This window comes from Crinia signifera, chromosome 6 (genome assembly GCF_055691185.1).
Source record: "Crinia signifera chromosome 6, ASM5569118v1, whole genome shotgun sequence".
NCBI lineage: Eukaryota > Metazoa > Chordata > Amphibia > Anura > Myobatrachidae > Crinia > Crinia signifera.
In genome coordinates this window covers 121249255-121268492 of record NC_139222.1, presented here as the reverse complement: position 1 = coordinate 121268492, position 19238 = coordinate 121249255, and the positions used below count along the sequence as shown (strand labels likewise).

Sequence of the window (19238 nt, the reverse complement as noted above, 5' to 3'; positions counted from 1 at the left end):
TTGCCTGGCATCCGCTGAGCAAGGGAAGTGGCAGGCATTGCCAGAAGCAGCACCCAGCCGCATAGTCCCCCGATATCCCTGGTTTCCGAGCAATCAGCCCTGAAGATGCTGCCATAGGGGGGATGAGATGCCGAGAGCTGCTGCAGCCCCAGGACCCAGCACGCATGCACCCTGCGTGTAGCACCCTGGTGAGGCTAAGAACTTTTCAGGCGAGCTCTCTGCCTTGCCCACGCCTACTCGTGTCATCTTCCTGGGTACACAGCCATCCACCACTTTCCAAAGGTCGCCCACATCGCCCTTTTCCTCCTCCTCTAGCTTCACTATAGGGTTGCTTGGAGGATCAGGACCTACAAACCTCTGGAAAGGGCATCCGCACTGATGTGCTTTTTCCCTGGACGATGCCGCACCTCAAACTTATTTGGCTGTAAGGCCAAAAACCAATGGTTCACGCAAGCATTCACCTCTTTGTTTGGGTCCATCCATATTACCCTGGGGTATTACGCAGGGGTATAGCCTCTGGGTATCTGGTGGCATAATCCACTACCACAAGTAGGGATTGATGCCATCAAGCAGATTTTTCCATTGGCCACATTAGATCCATACCAATTTTATCAAAAGGCACGGGAACCATGCCTAGGGAGTACCAGTGGAGCCCTAAACTTTGGCCGAGGAGCCATCTTCTGACACACTGGGCATTTTTTGATAATACCTCTTGACTGCATCATAAATGCTTGGCCAAAAGAACCTTAACTGCATATGTCTAGCTCCCAATACCAACTGCTTGAGTTTTCTGGGTACTAAGGTCACTGCAGCTACCACCTTTATCAGCCGACCATGTATTATCATGTTTAGGTGCATACCTGGGCACTCCTCAATATCACAATGTATACACAGCATTCTAACCGAAGGAAGGACCTGGTCAGCCCCTTTGGCAGAGACAAGGGTGCGCTCACTACCATTGTCCACTAGCACCCAGTTTTCCCGACCTTCTAGTTGTACCATGATACAGAACAGGGTGAACTCTGCTTGCAGCTACTGTATGCTGATCACTGCCCAAGCTGCTTTCCCTGCGCATGTCTGCCCATGGAGTGAGGAGAGTTAGGTCTGGAAGGAAGTGAGAGGTGTGCCAGCTTTAAACAGGGTAAAACCTTCTGCATGCAAGGCAATGTAACCCCCACCCTCCCCACCCCAGCACCTTGGGCAGAGTAATAAACCCACCCACATGCTAGTACCCCCATGCAGGATAATACAACACCCATGCCAGCCCCCCAACTAGTGTAATACACCCCTTATGGGGAAATTATTCAAGGGACTTTTAAGGGATGGTATCCAGGAATACTTAGAGATGAATAATATAATTAGCGGTAACCTAACCTAATAAGTTTTTATGAAGAGGTTAGCGCAAACCTAGACATTGGCATTGCTGTTGATGTGGTCTACCTAAACTACTGTACAAAGGCATTTAACACTGTGCCACATAAGAGGCTGATTAATAAAACGGAGGCCTTCGGACTAGGGGTTAAAATCTGTAGCTGGATAAAAAACTGGCTGCAGGACAGAGGGGAGTGGATCATTAGGTGGAACACAGGAAGGTCGACATGCAGACATGCACTAGGTTGATCAATGAAGGTCGACAGGCATTTTGTCAACACACTCAAAAAGTCAACATGATTTTAGGTCGACAGGGTCATTAGGTCGACATTGAGAAGGTTGACATGGGTTTTTTCTTTTTCGAGTGTCAACTCGACATTGACACTTTATCGGTGCACAGTGTCTCCTCGAATGGCTCGCTGCACATACCAGGCATCGGGCACACTATTATATTCTCCTTCCACGCCCGAGTGGGCATGAAATACCACACATGTAGGCTAAAAAAAAAGTGAAAAACCCAAATCGACCTTTTGACTGTTGACATTCCCAATGTCGACCTAATGACCCTGTCAACCAAAGCCAGGTCAACCTTTTGAGTGTGTCGATCTAAGGCCTATCAACCTTCAGTGGTCGACCTAATGCTTGTCTACCTTTTGTGTGTCGACCTAGTGACCATATACCTGCAGGATAAAGAACAGAGGGTGGTTGTGAACGTTGCATTTTCAGGCTGGATAACAGTACTAAGTGGAGTAACACAGGGTTCAGTGAGGGGGCCTCTTCTATGCAACATATGCATTAATGATATAGAGGACGGATTACTAAGCAGGGTATCCATCTTTGCGGATGACACAAAACTGTGCAGGATGATAAGAACAGTTGAGGATGTCCGCATTTTACAGAAAGATTTATATAAACTAGATGAGTGGGCAGACAAATAAGGTTCAAAGTTGATAAATGTAATGTTATGCATCTTGGGAGACATGACCGGTGTGCGACGTATAAGTTAAATCAGGGTTGCCGACTGTATAATTCTCCTCTCCGGGAGAAGCCCGGAAAGGAGAGTTCCAGCAGCCGCTCAGGGGGCGGGGCTTAAGTGTGACATCACTAAGCCCTGCCCCCATGATGACAAACTGTTGAATCCTGGGGTCTCAGAGGAGGGGGCGGGGCTAAAATGACGCAATTGTGTCATTTTAGCTCGGCATCCTCCTCTGAGACCCGAGGATTGCAGCATTTTAATGCCGTGATCCGGGGCGCAGGGGGGTTCCCCCCTGAATCCGGGAGGGTTGCCCACCCTTCCGGGGGGGCGGGAGGGGGTCCCGATTTTCGGGAGACTCCCGGCCATTCCAGGAGAGTCGGCAACCCTGAGTTAAATGGGGGTAGATTTGGGCAAATGCGAATTGGAAAAAGACTTAGGAGTCCAAATTGACAACAAACTGTGGAGCAGTGCTCAGTGTCAGGGTGAAGTCACCAAGGCCATCACGATAGTAGCCTGTATAATAAGGGGCATAAAAACTTGGGACGCCAATGTAATTATACCACTCTACAAAGCACTGGTTAGACCTCATCTGGAATTTGGAGTGCAATGCTGGGCCCTTAATTACAGAAAGGACATTATAGAGCTGGAGAAAATCCAGAGAAGAGCAACCAAGCTAATAAAAGGGATGGAGTCCTTTAGCTATGAGGACAGATTCGCCAAATTAGGAATGTCTATGCTGGAAAAGAGGAGACATGCTTAACATACAAATATATCAGGGTTGCCGACTTTCAAATGCTCCTCTCCGGGAGAAGCCCGGAGAGGAGACTTTCATTACCCGTTCGGGGGGTGGGGCTTGACTGTGACGTCATTAAGCCCCGCCCCATTACGGGAAATAGACAATATCACTGATCTCCATGGAGGGGGCGGGGCTAAAATGACACAAGTGTGTCATTTTAGCTCCGCCCCCTCCTCTGAGACCTGCGGATTGCGGCATTTAAATGCCGCGATCGGGGGGCTCAGTGGGATTTTCGGGAGACTCCCGGTAATTCCGGGAGGGTCGGCAACCCTGAAATATATCAGGGGGCAAAATAATGAGCTGTCAGGCTCCCTATTTGCTTTGAGGTCGGAGGCTAGGACACATGGGCATGTGCTCAGACTAGAGGAGAGAAGACTCCATACCCTTAGAACAGTGGTTCCCAACCCTGGTCCTCAAGTACCCCCAACAGTGCATCACACAGAATCACAAGTGCTATAATTAGATCCACCTGTGGATCTTTTCAAATGTGCCTGAATAATGAGTGCACCAGCTGGGTGACCTGGAAAACGTGCACTGTTGGGGTACTTGAGGACCAGGGTTGGGAACCACTGCCTTAGAAGGAAAGGCTTTGCCAGAGCCCAGGGCATGGTAATACACGCAGCCTGGGCAGGCCAAAATAACATGCACCTCCCATGCCAGCACCCTGAGCAGATTAATTACACCCCCACATGTACACAATGCTAACAGGCAGGTTGAAAAAAAAAATATCTCATTGCATCGTATGCCATACAATGGCATACGATGCGATCGTATACGATTTTTGATTGTACAAGCACCCTGATGGGTCCTTACAATGTGAAATGGCCCACCATACTGAACCCCACCCCCAGGATCAACGCCAACCCGAAGCGTGGTGAGCGCAGCGAGCCTGCGTGGGGTGGTGGTACGCGTCCTCCGACCTTTTTTATACCCCCACTATCCACGTCGGCGTGAAGTTGATTTTAGATTGTGTAGCGAGTGCAGTGAGCCACCGAAGCGTGGCGAGCGCAGGGAGCCCTGCGAGGGGATGTGGAATACGAGCCCAAGGCGTGGCGAGGGAAGTGTGGCGAGCAAAACGGGCCCCGCGAGGGGACGCGCAATACATGTAAAGTAATCCGTGTCCCCTCGCCATGCTTCGGGCTCGGTGGCTCGCTGCGCTCGCCACACTATCTAAAATCAACTCCACGCCGACGTGGATAGTGGGGGTATGAAAATGTCTGAGGACGCATAACGCCGCCCCTCGTGGCCTCGCTGCGCTCGGGTTGGAATTGATCGTGGGGGTGGCGTTGAGTATGGGGGGCCATTTAACATTGTAAGGACCCATCAAGGTGGTTGTACAATAAAAAATCGTATACCATCGCATCGCATGCATTGTATGCGGCTATATGACATGCGATGCGATCGCATAAGATAAAAATATTGGGCGCTGTGCTAGGAAACAAGTACCAAAATATTATAAGCCCAAAAACAAGCAACCCTCAAAAATAATAAGCAACTGACAAGAATAAGTCCAAATCCGCTTGTTGTAAGCTGACTTGGCAACTATGCATCCATGTCCCAGTCATTACTCTTACCTGCACCAACCAAAGCCCCTTCCCACCTAGGTACAGCCCTGACACACCCATCAAAGATACATCAATCTGTCAGCTTGCTATGCTGCAGGCACGGAACTGTCAAGTGGTGTTTTGTTTCCGGGGGAGTGGTGTAACGGCTGCTCCCTTCCCCTTTGTGTGTGTCCCCCACACTGACACACAGTAGCTAGGTTCGAGCAGAGTAACATGTGAGGCTGGAGGTCAGTGTGTTATTTCCGTGTTCTCGACGAATTATATAGTTAATTTGCTAGCATATTGTATATTTCCAGGTATAAGCAATGTTTTATCGCATGCAGTGTGTAATGTAGCAATGACAGTTTACGTTGGATTAATTATAGCTGCTAGTTAACAGTACTAATGAGCACAAAGTATGCATACAATGTTTTTTTTTTTTTTTTTTAATACATCATGCTAAATAACTAATTGACTGTAACATCTCAGTGTTGCTATTAAGTAGCTGACATTTAGGTCATAGTTGCCTACCCTCCTGCATTCTGCAGGAGACTCCCTGAAATAACAGCAATCTCCCTCTCTCCCTCATTAGTCTAGCAATCTCCCACATTTTACCTAGCCCACATTACACAGTTAAATATTTTGGGATAAAAGGAATGAGATACAGATACATTTATATAAAATCATCAGTGCCATTTTGCCAGCACTTTACCAAGTATAGTATCTCTTACTAACTGCTTTGGGTATTATCTACATTTGGCTTATAAGTCATTATAAAAGATTCCTCTCAGATGTAGCAGTACACCCACGCTTCTAGGTGCCACACTTACAATCTTTTTCCACAATCTCTCCATATATGGAACTAGACACGCCCTTTGGGTGGAGCATGATACCCCCCCTCAATGTGGCGCTGTGCAAAATTCTACTACCAACTATACTCTCCCTGAAACTAGTTTTCAAAAGTAGGCAAGTATGATTTAGGTCCAGATGTATCAAGGTTGTGACTATTTTCTCTTCATGGAAATGAGGGCGGTTAGATGACCTTAAAGTGTTTTCTTTTTTTATTTTGTCTGTAACATAGGTTGGTATAGGTTTACTTTTATTTCAGCTGCGGTGGACTCCAGGTTTGCTTGCTATATGTTTATATTCCCCCTCCAGGTAGATGTGGGCCCAGTGCATGATGGGAAAGGTCCTCCTGTCAAGGGGAATCTAGCTACTACCGATGTATCACGCTTCAAAAATTGATAAAGTTGAGTGATAAACAACCAACCAATCAGCTCCTACCAGTAATTTTTTTAATCCAGCATGTAACATGGCAGTTAGGAGCTGGTTGTTTATCACTATTTGAAGCTTCATACATCTGGACCTTATTGTGCAAATAAATCTGATTTTGTGCTTATTATAATATATGGACATTTCCACACTATATAGGCTTGTTCAGTAGAGATGGTCTCTAGTACAAAAGATGCAGGTGAATGGTTGCCATTATAGGGTCTGGTTCACTTGCAAAAGCAAATTCACTCTCTTATGGACAAAACCATGTGCACTACGGGGGGGGGGGGGGGGATACACTTATTGGATGTGTTTGACATTCCCTATGACCCAATGCTCTTTTTGAGCACCCACAATGTGTTGGTCCAACCCATAAGTGTGTGCCAGTGGTGAAGCACCGCTGGCACGCACATATGTGAAGGGGGCGGCCAGCACAACACACCGGGGGCTGTGGGTGCAGGTTTGCAGCAGGGAGGGCAGTCCGCCTGGAGTCATGACAAGCGATGTTGCACACATTCATACACTGGGTATAACAGGGGAGAACTTCCACAAAGGTGTAAATCTTCACCCCTGTTTAGGCACGAAGCCCTCAAGTATAATGGTAAAATAGAATATCGGATAATGCAGACATGCCTAGAGAATCACACCAAACACACATTACACACATATGTAATATATTGGGGCAGATGTACTAATCTGCCTATAACGTTTTGAGAATAACGAGTCCCGCTTCTCCAGCATTACGTGGAGAAGCGGGCAAACGTTATAGGCAGATGTATTAACCCCCCCAAAGCCGATAAGGAGAGCCGTTATCCCCAGCGTTAACGGCTCTCCTTATCGGCTCCCTCGCCGCCCCGCACATGCGCAGTCGCCGTCGCCCCCCCTGCCCGGCTTACTGGGCATGCGCGAGATCTCGCTAAAACCGCGAGATCTCCAGCGCAGCCCAAGCCAGACGCAGGGCTAGCGTTGTCCCCATAGTGGGGGATAGGACAACGCTAGCCCTGAGCTGGCGAAGCGGCCGGGGTGAATTAACGCCTTGAAGGCTGTTAATACATCACCCCGGCCGTTAATCCCTGGGGGGGATTGCAGGGACAGCCCCGCCGAGCGTAACTCGGCGGGCTGTCACTAGCGCATGTTAGGTGCGCTAGTAATACATTATGACAGACGTAATCCCCCCCAGTTAACCAGCGTTAAGTGCATTTTTGCACTTAACGCTGGTTAATACATCTGCCCCATTGCCACCTACTGCTTATAAAGTAATTTATTACTGAGGATCTACCAACTAATTTATTCATTAGTATTTGCCTTGTTTTTGAACTTTTAACTGTAGCTTTTTACATTATGACCTGTTGAATAAATTCCAGGGATAATAAAATTGATATCTTTTTTTTTTTTTTTATCTTTGACCTTATAAGACAGTGCTGTGGGATAGAGTATATGAACCATCTTTCCTCCTCCTCTGCAGAGTCTAGGAGTGGGGACGCTATGTCTCTGGCTTTAAGAAGGATTTGCTCATCCTGTAGGAATAGTCTTTGGAGATCATTGCTGGGCTGTCAGGAAGCCTTGGACAAAGTAAATTACATCTGCTTGGGAGGCCAGGAGGCAACGTTTCATACATCTACTCTAGCTTCAGCTGGTCATAACAAGTGGTCCAAAGTAAAGCATATAAAGGGTCCAAAGGATGCAGCCAGAGCTCGCGTGTTCGCCAAGCTGGCTATGATGATCAAAGTGGCTGTGAGAGGTATGAGTAGGTGGCATCCCGTATGGAATTGGTAGAATATGTAAATCTGCAACAAAACTATGGCAATTAATCACACTCTAATTAGACAAAGGACCTTAGTCAGAGATGTATGCAGGTCACACAGCAGCTGTAGCTTTAACCCTTTAAGTGCCGAGTGAATGTTTTCAAAAAAGTTGTGAAAATAGCCAAGCAAATCTTTGTATTCATCATAATGTCCTGTTATGTTTACGTTATATAGGAAATGTAACCCTTTTCCACAACATTTTTATTTGAACTTATATAACAAATGTGAGCGATGCTGGCATTTTAGCTGATATTTTGAACATCTCTCACAGAGCTGTTGACACTTAAAGGGTTAAACACAGCCGAGTGATAATATGCTAATGCTGCAGGAGGCATCGTGTGTAAATAGACTCCTACTAAATTCTCCTGTGTCTACGGGGGATGCAGTTAAAATCCCGACCGACGAAATCCCGACACTTTCTCCCCCCGTGGGTGTCCACGACACCCCTGGAGGGAGAATAAATTTGCGTGCTGAGCGTAGCGAGGCACGGGCCCGCTGCGTGGCGAGCGCAGCGAGCCCGCAAGGGGGGGCGATCCACGTCCCCCCCCCTTGTCGGAATTCCGGCGTCGGGATTTTGAACGCCGGGATCACGACCGCCGGGATTTCATACTGAATCCGTCTACAGTGTATCCCAAAAAATGGGTGCCGGATGATTGCCCGACAGACGAGATCCCGGCGGTCAGTATACTGACATTGGACACCCGACTGTTCAAATGCCCAACAGTTGGGATCCTGATTGACAGCGGCTGTTCTCCCTCATGGGGGACCACAACCCCAATAGAGGAAGAATAGAACCTGTGGTGAGCTACCGAGCCCGAAAGGTGTTTCTTTGCACCCTGTCCCTCCGTCAAAGTACTGGCAGTCGGGGTTCTGATGTCTGTATACTGACTGTCATACCACTCCCCCGAAAAACATGTATTCAGATCACTTGGTGTGGACATTGGTCATCTGGACAGTGTTTTCATGCAGCCACGATCAGTAAAGCTGCTTAGGAAAATGCAGACGCTGGTCTTGGCACACCTCGAAAACAGGGCTGACATACCCCCATCTATGAAAATGCCATCCCTGTGCCAAATTTAAAAAAGGCTGCAGCATATTGATTACTTATTGCAATAGTCTCCTAACTGGTCTTCCCAAGAACAGACTCTCCCCACTGCAATACATTTTAAATGCTGCTGCTAGGCTGATCTTCCTTGCAAGACGCTCGTTGTCTGCTGTTCCGCTCTGCCAGTCCCTCCATTGGTTGCCTGTATCTTACCATATTCAATATAAAACTCTCTTGCTAGCATATAAAGCTATTAACCATACTGCACCAGCATATATCTCTTTATATATCACAAAATATCTCCCATCTCGCTCGCTCCGCTCTTCACAAGATCTCCGTCTCTCTTCTGCACGGATCACTAGCTCCCATTCACTATTACAGGACTTTCATCAGGCTGCTCCCATCCTATGGAATGCCCTTCCACGCACAATAAGACTCTCCACTAGCCTTCAAACTTTCAAGCGTTCCCTGAAAACTTGCCTATCATGTTTAAGTACCACAAGCATAACCCTCTGAGGCACTTATGTATTTTATAGCTTCCCTTCTGGACTTGTAACTTGGTGGGACTGCTATGCTATTACTGGTGCCTGTCCTTGTGTTTCCCTCCTATATCCCTATAGATTGTAAGCTTGCAGCAGGGCCCTCTAACCCCCAAGTCTGTCTGTTGTTACCCAGTTTGTTTTATCACTATTTACTATTGTAAAGCGCAACGGAATCTGCTGCGCTATATAAGAAACTTTAAATAAATAGAGGGTACTGCATCTGACCATCGTTTTTACAAAATCTCTTAATTCAAAAAGCAGTATTATTGTAGATTTGCACCTATAAGCAGTGTTCGTAAATACATGTATTCTCCTTGCAGAGGGTGGTCCAAACCCGGACTTCAACGCACAGTTGTACCAGCTGGTTGAGCAATGCAGACAAAAGAACATGCCAAAGTCCTCCATTGAGTATGCTATCAAAGGAGCGGTATGTCAGTATAACCCAGACAAAAACTGTTGCTCAGATTCTATCAATTGAACACCTTTGATCAAATTAATTTACAGGGAGAACCTGCATCAAGTAGCAGTACACATATGCAGACATAAAGAAAGCATATGCAATAGTATAAAAGTACAGATGTGTCCACATACATCTATCCCCCATGCCATACAAGTCACGTTATACATACCTTGTGAACTCTGTGTTACTCTTTTTTTTTTTTGCAAGTTTTATTGTCTTATTTGCAAAATGGTAGTATAATGCACAAGCAGCTTCTGCTGATTAAAATATGTTTCATGTCTATATTCAGTGTGTGTGACTACAGCTTTATCTGCATAAGAATTGGAATGTTAAGGGGCCTACACACGGGGAGATGCTGAGCGGCATTCTCAGCAATGATCGATCATTCAGAACGCTCAGATTGCTCAGCACACAGCAATGTGTCAGCCAGCAGATGCTACGCGATCTGTCGGGACCAGTGTTCTCCTCTGAGAACGCTGGCCCTGACCCCAGCAATTTACTAGATTTATCCAGCTTGCTAGATATTAATCGCCAGGAGATAGCGATGTGTGGGCTCAGTGCTTTGCTATCGCTATGGCCCCTACACACAGAGTGATGCAAGGCATTTTCTAAGCACCCTAGTCTAAATCGCTACGTATTTAGGTCCCATTACATTGTTTTTCTGGAAAAGAAATGGAGCATTACATTGTTTTACTGAAAAGCACTGTAGCACTTCATGTGCAGATACAGCCGCAGTCACACAAGCATGCCACATATCATTTTAATCAGCAGAAGATGCTTTTGTGTTTTGTAAATAAGACACATTGTAATGTTAAAAGTGTTAATAAAGTATCAGGTGTGAAAAATGTACGTATTTCCCAATTCTGCCCGATGTTTCCTCTGGGTATTTTTGTACTATCCAATTTGGATGCCAGAGTAGTACTTTGCATAAGAAATGTGTTATGGTAATTTTATTGTTTTATAGGTTGTATAACATGCATGCACTATTTTTCTTTTTCAGGATAAATCTAAGCCCACTTCTTATGCACTGTTTCAGGCAAGAGGACCTGGTGGCTCTTCCCTTCTTATTGAGATCCTGACCGATAACAACAATCGTTCTTTTGCGGATCTAAGATATCTTCTGAATAATAATGGGTAGGTGATCTGGATGAAGCTGAAACTAAATACAGTCAGTGCTATAACACAACCAACGATAACAGCTGACTCCCTGGAGGCAGCTGAGGTAATATATTATGACCACACAGAATATCAGTTTAGTAGGAACAAATGGGATAAAAGAGAACTTTGGACCTGATTCAGTTTCACTCGCAAAGAACTTTTGGTTTGCTAAAACCACGTGCACTGCAGGTGGGGCAGATGTAACATGTGCAGAGAGAGTTATATTTGGGTGGGGTTTGTACTTCAAACTGATATCTATATTGCAATGTTATAATAAAGCAGTCAGTATTTACCCTGCACAGAAACAAAATAACTCACCCAAATCAAAATCTCTCTGCACATGTTACATCTTCCCCACCGGCAGTGCACATGGTTTTGTGCATTAGGAAGCTAAATGTGCTTTGCGAGTGAATCCGAATCACCCCCTTTGTGCATATTGTACAATGGGACCAATTCTTGCTCTGCCAAAGTTTAAAGGTATATATGAATTTAAATTGGATCAAAAAGCTCTACAAAAGTCTACATGTTTTAGGACTGCAGCAGTAGAAATTATTGATTAATTTTGCATTTGTTTCATTTCTAGCAATTTATTTAATTTAGTATGCTTTTATTTAGCAAAGTGTCAACCAGATAGTGCACAATTTATTGTGATTTTAGCTGTAGCAATGTTAATTCTGGCAATGCAGACAACCATTGATATGCAAGCATCACGTTATTGGTTATTTTCTATCTTGACATGCACGCTTCTGACATATACGCTGCGCTTCTGAAGAGCCTCTGAGCCAGTCATGATAAATAAATGAGACTTAACTAACAAAAACTCTTTACAGAATATTTCCTTTCTTCATCAAACTGATTTTTTTACAGTAAACACATCTGTTATTAATCTGCACTTACATTTCTTAGAGCTAAATTGTGTGCTTGTATCTGTCTATATTAATTTACTAATACCTATGTTATGCTCCTTTTATGCTATATACATAAACATGCATTTACTGTAAATAATAGTTTATTCCCTTATTCTGCTTTTAATCGGCAACTATAAATTAGGTAGCTACAATATTATGTACAGACAGGTGGGTACCAAAAGGTGCCAAATGGGGGTCGATCCTCAACACCAGCGCTTAAAAGGAATAATTCTACCACACTTCCCTCAGGAATGAATAGCGTTCCTCTTCTCCACAAGTATATAGCCTGGGTTTATATAACCAGCATCCCGTTCATAACTTCATGTATATAGTCCCATATACAGTATCCAGTTTCCCTCATAGGAAGAAAAAAGAAGTATATGGTGCAGAAAAACCTTTTTATTGGGACACAATAATACATAAAATAAACATCCATATATTTTTGTATATTCATAGTGTAAGCCAAATCCGGCTTTGATGTACCAAATTGAAGGATCAATAAGGTTGAATTTGCTCCACGACTTCCCCTTCCTGGAATGAGTTAAAACAGCAACATCTCCGTCCGATATTCAGATGACGGGAACCTATGCAATAAGACAGGAAGTGGGGCAAGTCGGGCTGTATGTATGAACCCACCGCTTAGTTCACACCTACCGAAAGTGGGGCATGAGCGAGGGGAAAGATCAGCGCCACACACACGCAGCGTCCGTGCGTGTCACTAAGCCGGAAGTGAACTTCCGGTACCGGAAGTCCACGTAATGAACGGAACAGGACCCGGTGTCCTGCGTACTAACAATTGACTGCACTATAAAGAGACTGCCCATACTCACACAGCTACACTCCTTGAAAAAGGACACTGGTAGTGTCCGAAACGCGTTGGAGTAGCTGTGTTGCCATTCGGACCAGGGGATATTGAAGAAGGGGACTTTGCCTGCCAGTGGGATTGTATGCTGTGACCTACCCGGGTTTTGATCACTGCACCTATGCCCATTTGAGAACCATCTCCACCAGGTTCTCCACCTTTTGCGGTAAATTCCACCCTTTTTCTATCTCCTGGATGTTTATTTTATGTATTATTGTGTCCCAATAAAAAGGTTTTTCTGCACCATATACTTCTTTTTTCTTCCTATGAGGGAAACTGGATACTGTATATGGGACTATATACATGAAGTTATGAACGGGATGCTGGTTATATAAACCCAGGCTATATACTTGTGGAGAAGAGGAACGCTATTCATTACTGAGGGAAGTGTGGTAGAATTATTCCTTTTAAGCGCTGGTGTTGAGGATCGACCCCCATTTGGCACCTTTTGGTACCCACCTGTCTGTAACTATTAGAAATCGCCACTGGGAAGAGGCGAAAAGGGGGTTTGGACTTCACATTAGCAGCTGTTCAACGGATTTGAACCATCATTGGCTGCGCAGGACTTGTTGTATTAGGTTGAGATTCTTTTGTCTATTTAGCTACAATATTATGGCTGCAGCTATTATCCGTCAGTAGTAAGTTAGCATCAGTGTTGTTTAAGGCCCCCCGAAAAATGTTTTGTATATATCCTCTGTTATGGAGTTTTAATAGCATGGTAGAAATGTTACAGATATTAGTATACCAGGCCCCAAGATTTCTGTTGCTGGCCCTGCATCGGAGTCTCCACTCCCATGTCACCATTTAACGCACGTTACTTTACTGTCAATAAATCTAAACTGTAACCGCTATCACAAGACCATTATAGAGTGAATTATATATATATACCATTGCCAAAGAAATCCCTCCACAAAATTGGCGCTATGCACATGTCTGAATCAAGCCATTTATGTGTGTTCCGATTCCTATGCTAACAGATTGTCTTGTCTTTATGGCCTACAGAGGGACACCAACTGATGGAGCTCGCCACTGCTTCACTAAGAAAGGTGTAGTGACTGTGCAGACATATGACAAAGATGGCAGCACTTTACAATTAGAGAAGGCACTTGATTTAGCCATACAGGCTGGAGCTGAAGATGTGCAAGAGGTGCAGGATGAGGAGGAGAGAGACGTGTACAAGGTGTGAAGCATATGTCTTTCAATATGGATACATTTTAAAGAGCCTACCTATCAACAATCACTTCAGTCTTCTCATTTCTTTCTTTCCAGTATATCTGTGACTTTTCCTCATTGAGAGAGGTCCGCTCCCAACTCATTGACCTGGGGTTAGTGCCAATCTCTTCTGGACCTGAATACTTACCAATCATCACTGTACAACTCTCTGACAATGACAAGGAACGGGTCTTCCGGCTCCTGGAATTGATCAATGACCAGCCAGATGTCATGCATGTTTATGATAACATCGAATAACCGCATCCATGCTCCTGGCCCTGCTGTACCCAAGGCCTTTTTTGATATGTTCATAAATAAGCAGAGTGTGATGAACTTTTATCCACACAACAATAGAGATCTTGTGGGGATCCTGCAATGATCTGTAATTTATTTTCCATTTAAAAGATAACTTTGATTTAGTCACTCTTTATATTTCTGGTGATCTACTGCACAGTATATGAACAGGTCATGCTTAGATACAGCTTTGACTTCTTGTAGATGAGTATTAAAGAAGGTATTTGAAGTAACACATTTGCTGTTCTGGGTAAATAGGACTATTTAGCATATACTGTATGTGTCACAAAGCAAATTTATATTATGTAGCTAATTGTCCATGAAATCAGCTGACTTTGAAATGATTGTCAAACTTGGTAGAGCTGAAAATAGGAATTCAGGCAAGTGAAAATGTTATTTACAAACTGAATGTAAACCAGTTACAGATGTTAATGTTAGGGGGACTATAGCAGTGTTGGACATGCATGCTGCTGATAGTAATTTTGATCCCCCTTAGTAATTTAAATATGTACAAATTTTATATTTAAAATAAACATTTGGGAAAATGTATTATATTTATACATGGCTTCAAATATAATCAATTCTCTTACTACTAAACAAACATATTATACTGTATTTATAAAATTAAGTATATGCATTTGACATTAAGCATTTTGATTGCATTGTTACCAAGGGCCTTATTCTAGTTCACTCTTTCTGACAAAATCTTTCTTAGATGGACAAAACCATGTGCACTGCAGGGGGGCAGCTGTAAAATGTGCAGAGAGAGTTATATTTGGATGGGGTTTTACTTCAAGTGAGATCTATATTGCAGTGTAAAAATAAAGCAGCCAGTATTTTCCCTGCACAGAAACAAAATAACTCACCTAAATCTGATTCTCTCTGCACATTTTACAGCTGCCCCCCTGCAGTGCCCATGGTTTTGTCCATCTAAGAAGGATTTTGTCAGAAAGAGTGAACTAGAAGAAGGCCCCAAGGCACAGTGACTTAGATCAGGGGTTGCTGGTTATGCACTGAAAACACCCACAAATATTAAGTGACACTATGATGTAAGGAGGAGAGATTGCAGCAAATATTTAAGATTGTCCCTCCATGTCCAACAGCAGCTGCACCCCCAATAGGTTTTGTAACTTTTACCATATTTTGATCCGTTTTAATTGGTCGATGCTGATACATTCTCAGCACAATGGTGGTTCATGTGCATTAGGCTCAACACCTCTGAGCCTGGAGGAGATAGTGCCTGTTGTAGTATCATTATGCTTCAGTTCTGATCCTTTTCCAGGACAAAGATAACGAGCAAATGACTTTTGCAATTTGGAAGTACAGGTGTATTTTAAAAAGCAGATCCCTCCCCCACCAGATCTGTCTCTGCTATACATCAGTATTCCCATTAAACTCATCATTCACCCAAAAGCTTATGTTTTGTGCATTTCTTTTAATCATGTGTCCCCACACAGGAACCTTATGCTGTGGGTGAGACAAAGACGGCATATGTCTGACATTGCTGTAATAAGCATGCTCTATGCTTCTCTTGCCGCTATGGCAACTCACGCCCCGCCCCACGTTTGTGACAGCTGTCACCTGAGACCACACCCATTGACTGTGCTGCGTTCCACACACGAATCTGTCTTCATATTGGCTGCAAGGTGTCCCGCCCCGCAGTGACTGGCAGCCGTACTGTCCTGTGTGCAGTGAACAGCTGCGCCTGCGTGCGTACTGGGGCGCTCGAAGACCGAGGGCACCCGGATATGAGGTGACCCGGAGACGCCTGCGGGCATGATAGGACACCCGGGGAGGAGGCGGGGGAGTGTAGGCCTTGGACGTTAATGTAACGGGAAGCGACTGGACTAGAACTGGGACAGCCCGATGAAGGCGTGAGGCGCCGTGACGCGGACAAAGCCCGGGACCGCTTCCAGTGTGCCGCCATGGGTGAGTGCGCAGCTTCCCGGGGACCATTGTATCCGTTATGTACCCGTGTGTTCCCTATGTGCAGCGGGAGATCCTGCACCGGGCTGGTACTGCAAGGCGCTCTGCGCTGCAACGGGCGGGCTGGCTGTGTAGCCGGGCACTGATACATGCTGTGCACCTCACTTACGGACCGCTACTTGTGTGCAGCAACAGCGCATGTACTGGAACAGCTGGGGTTGGTGAAACGCTGCGGTGTACCTGTGTTTAGGGGTACATAGCAGCGTAGCAGGCTGCTCGCAGATGTGTGCATGTATCCTGTATACAGCCTCAGCTACTGTTATCACATCAAATAGTAAATAAGTGCATGTTATTTATCAGGTTTCCCAACTATCTGCATCGCCCTACAGAGCAAAATACAATATGGGTACACACAATAACACACGTCATTACAGATGGCCAATTATGACAGTAGGCTGAGGTAGTGTATCTTTGGTACAGGAAGAAACACTAGGTGGGAGGGCCCTGCCTGCCAGAGCTTACATTCTAAAAAGCCTAGAGGTGCCCCACTGATATTGCTCAAGTTCTTCTTATTGGCTATTGCAGGCTTTTTCTCAGACAGTGTTGGGAAACTGTGTCAATAGTAACACAATCTGTAGATGTACATTAGTAATTCATTGTTATTGTGTTTTCAATTTTTACTGTAGCCAGCACAATATGTGCCCCGTGAGCAATTGTGTGCTCACCGCTTTCCAACAGTATATTCCCCCGCAATTACATTTCCCTCTGAAAAGGGAAAGTGATGATGTGAGAGAGTGCAGGAGCCAGATGTATCAATCTTCTTAAAGTGGAGAGGATAAACAACAAGCCAATCCTCTCCTGTCATTTATGAAACCCAGCCTGTAACATGGGAGCTAGGAGCTGATTGGCTTTTTATCCCTCTTCATTTTCACATTTTGAAACTTGATAAATCTGATCCTTAAGGTGCCCACACATGGTGCGATGTGCTACGTGCTCGCATGCAATACGCTATAACAGTGTGCGTTTTGAACTAGATGCAATGCAATTTAGTTAAAAAAGTATGTGCTGCACATACTTTTTGTACTTTGGGATGTGTGCACTGTGTGTGGGCACCTTTAGTCTCTTTTTATCTGTTATTAGCGACTGAAAGGAACATTTATGAATACATGTGAAAAACCCTCAGACTCCCTAAATGATACACTTATGGTGGCTTCTTATTGCTGTAAACAGATCACGATTTTCTCCACACTTCGTGCTGTATCGCCAGGAGCACGCTCATCTGCTGTTCTTTTGATATATACACATATGGGTGTAATATTTGTGTGTCCATAAAATAAAATGGAAATAACCTATGTAAATGAGAAACTCTGTACTGCTTAAATAAATTTGATGTGATTCATACATATGGTCAATGTTGCTTTATATATATAAAAAAAAATGGTACTGCTTTCCTAGCACGGCGCCCGTCTCATTGATTGTATGCCTTAAGTTTAAGGTACTTAAGGCATACAATCAACGCGATGGACCCGATTTTTTTTTAATCTCATGGATCTTATGCATCCATAAGATAAAAAATCGTGAGCCCCCAATAACCATTGTTAACGCCACCAGCACTATCAACGCCACGGTACGCGTCCTCCGACCTTTTCATACCCCCACTATCCACGTCGGCGTGGAGTTGATTTTATATAGTGTGGTGAGCGCAGCGAGCCACCAAGCCCGAAGCGTGGCGAGCGCACGCGGACTACTTTACATGTATTCCGCGTCCCCTCGCGGGGCGCGCTGCGCACGCCACGCTTGGGGCTCGCTGCGCTCGCAACACTATATACAATCAATTCCACGCCGCCGTGGATAGTGGGGGTATGAAAAGGTCGGAGGACGCGTACCGCCTCCCCTCGCGGGCTCGCCACGCTTCGGGTTGCCGTTAACAATGTGGGGGCCATTTCACCCATGAGGGGGGGTTAGCAATTAAAATTCGGGTTTTGGGGCCTTTTTACATTGATTCCAATGTAAAAATCTCATCGATTGCATCATCTCATGCATCTTATGCCGCACAAACACATACGATGCATGAGATGCTTGGGTACTTATGTATTATCTGGACTCCCATGTTAAATGCACCCCATTTTTTCATACCCCTACTATCCAACTACGCATGGAGTTGATTTTATATAGTGTGACGAGCGCAGCGAGGCGAGCAGACACGGTCTCATAAGAAAACCGGGAGTCCAGATATTACATAAGTACCGATGCTTGCAATGTAAAAATCTCGTCGATCGCGTCGATTGCATCATCTCATGCATCTTATGCCGCACAAACACATAAGATGCATGAGATGCTTGAGATATCAGCCCCACACATACAAGATCGTGGGCGCTGTGCTAGGAAAGCAGTACCAAAAAAATTGTAAGACAATTGTAAAGAGGCTTGAGTGTTATGTATACATCAGAAGTTCTGTGGGTACTTGTTTCCTAGAAGGGCGCCCATCGCGAGCATCGAATGTACATCGCATGCCATTATAATGGCATGCGATGGCTGCGATTTTACATAGAAATGCATGGTAAAATGTAAATTGCGTCGGTCGCATCGCATGCGGCCAAAAAATCGCATGCGATGCGACCGACGCGATTACCGATTTTACATAGGGAACAATGTTAAATGGCCCACAGACCCCAAATAGCCACCCTGAAGTGTGAAATGGCCCCCCCAATTGTTAACGCCACCCCAACCCTATGTAAAATCGCGGTAATCGCGTCGCATGCGATTTTTTTGGCCGCATGCGATGCGACCGACGCGATTTTTTTCCTTGCGATGCCTAAGATCAAAATCGTGGGCGCCCTTCTAGGAAACAAGTACCGTTCTGTGAGCAAAGGTGCTCAACATGCAAATGTATCACAAGTGATGATGTGGGCATCAAGAAGAAAAACCTAATCGCCAAAGGCAACAAATGGTAGTTGTGTCCTACCCCACATAATCTACTTCTCACACACATCATACCATGAACTGGGGTTGTTTAGGCAGTATGTTCTATACCAGGCATGGGCAACCTGTGGCTCTACAACTGTTG

General features: G+C 45.0%; 3 protein-coding genes across 4 annotated transcripts in view; 2 read left to right on the top strand and 1 right to left on the bottom strand.

The window, feature by feature from the left end:
* SLC13A3 (solute carrier family 13 member 3) overlaps positions 1–4845 on the bottom strand; it is a 119775-nt gene extending 114930 nt beyond the window's left edge. The window contains exon 1 of the mRNA XM_083146997.1: positions 4718–4845. The gene's annotated coding sequence lies outside the window, so the exon portion shown is untranslated. The remainder of the gene's footprint in view (positions 1–4717) is intronic.
* Positions 4791–15658, top strand: TACO1 (translational activator of cytochrome c oxidase I). 2 transcript variants are annotated; one of them, XM_083147000.1, is made up of 6 exons: positions 4791–4935; positions 7425–7700; positions 9672–9778; positions 10812–10945; positions 13742–13919; positions 14009–15658. In XM_083147000.1, exons 2-6 carry the CDS (start codon positions 7445–7447, stop codon positions 14207–14209), a joined length of 876 nt encoding a protein of 291 aa, XP_083003126.1. In that variant the 5' UTR covers positions 4791–4935; positions 7425–7444; the 3' UTR covers positions 14210–15658. The 2 variants fall into 2 exon arrangements, with proteins under 2 accessions (XP_083003126.1, XP_083003125.1); XM_083146999.1 differs by having other exon boundaries at positions 4837–4935; positions 7375–7700.
* A 149-nt stretch (positions 15659–15807) lies between these two features.
* MAP3K3 (mitogen-activated protein kinase kinase kinase 3) overlaps positions 15808–19238 on the top strand; it is a 30168-nt gene continuing 26737 nt past the window's right edge. The window contains exon 1 of the mRNA XM_083146995.1: positions 15808–16174. Within this exon, the coding sequence (XP_083003121.1) occupies positions 16171–16174 (4 nt within the window). The 5' untranslated portion in view covers positions 15808–16170. The remainder of the gene's footprint in view (positions 16175–19238) is intronic.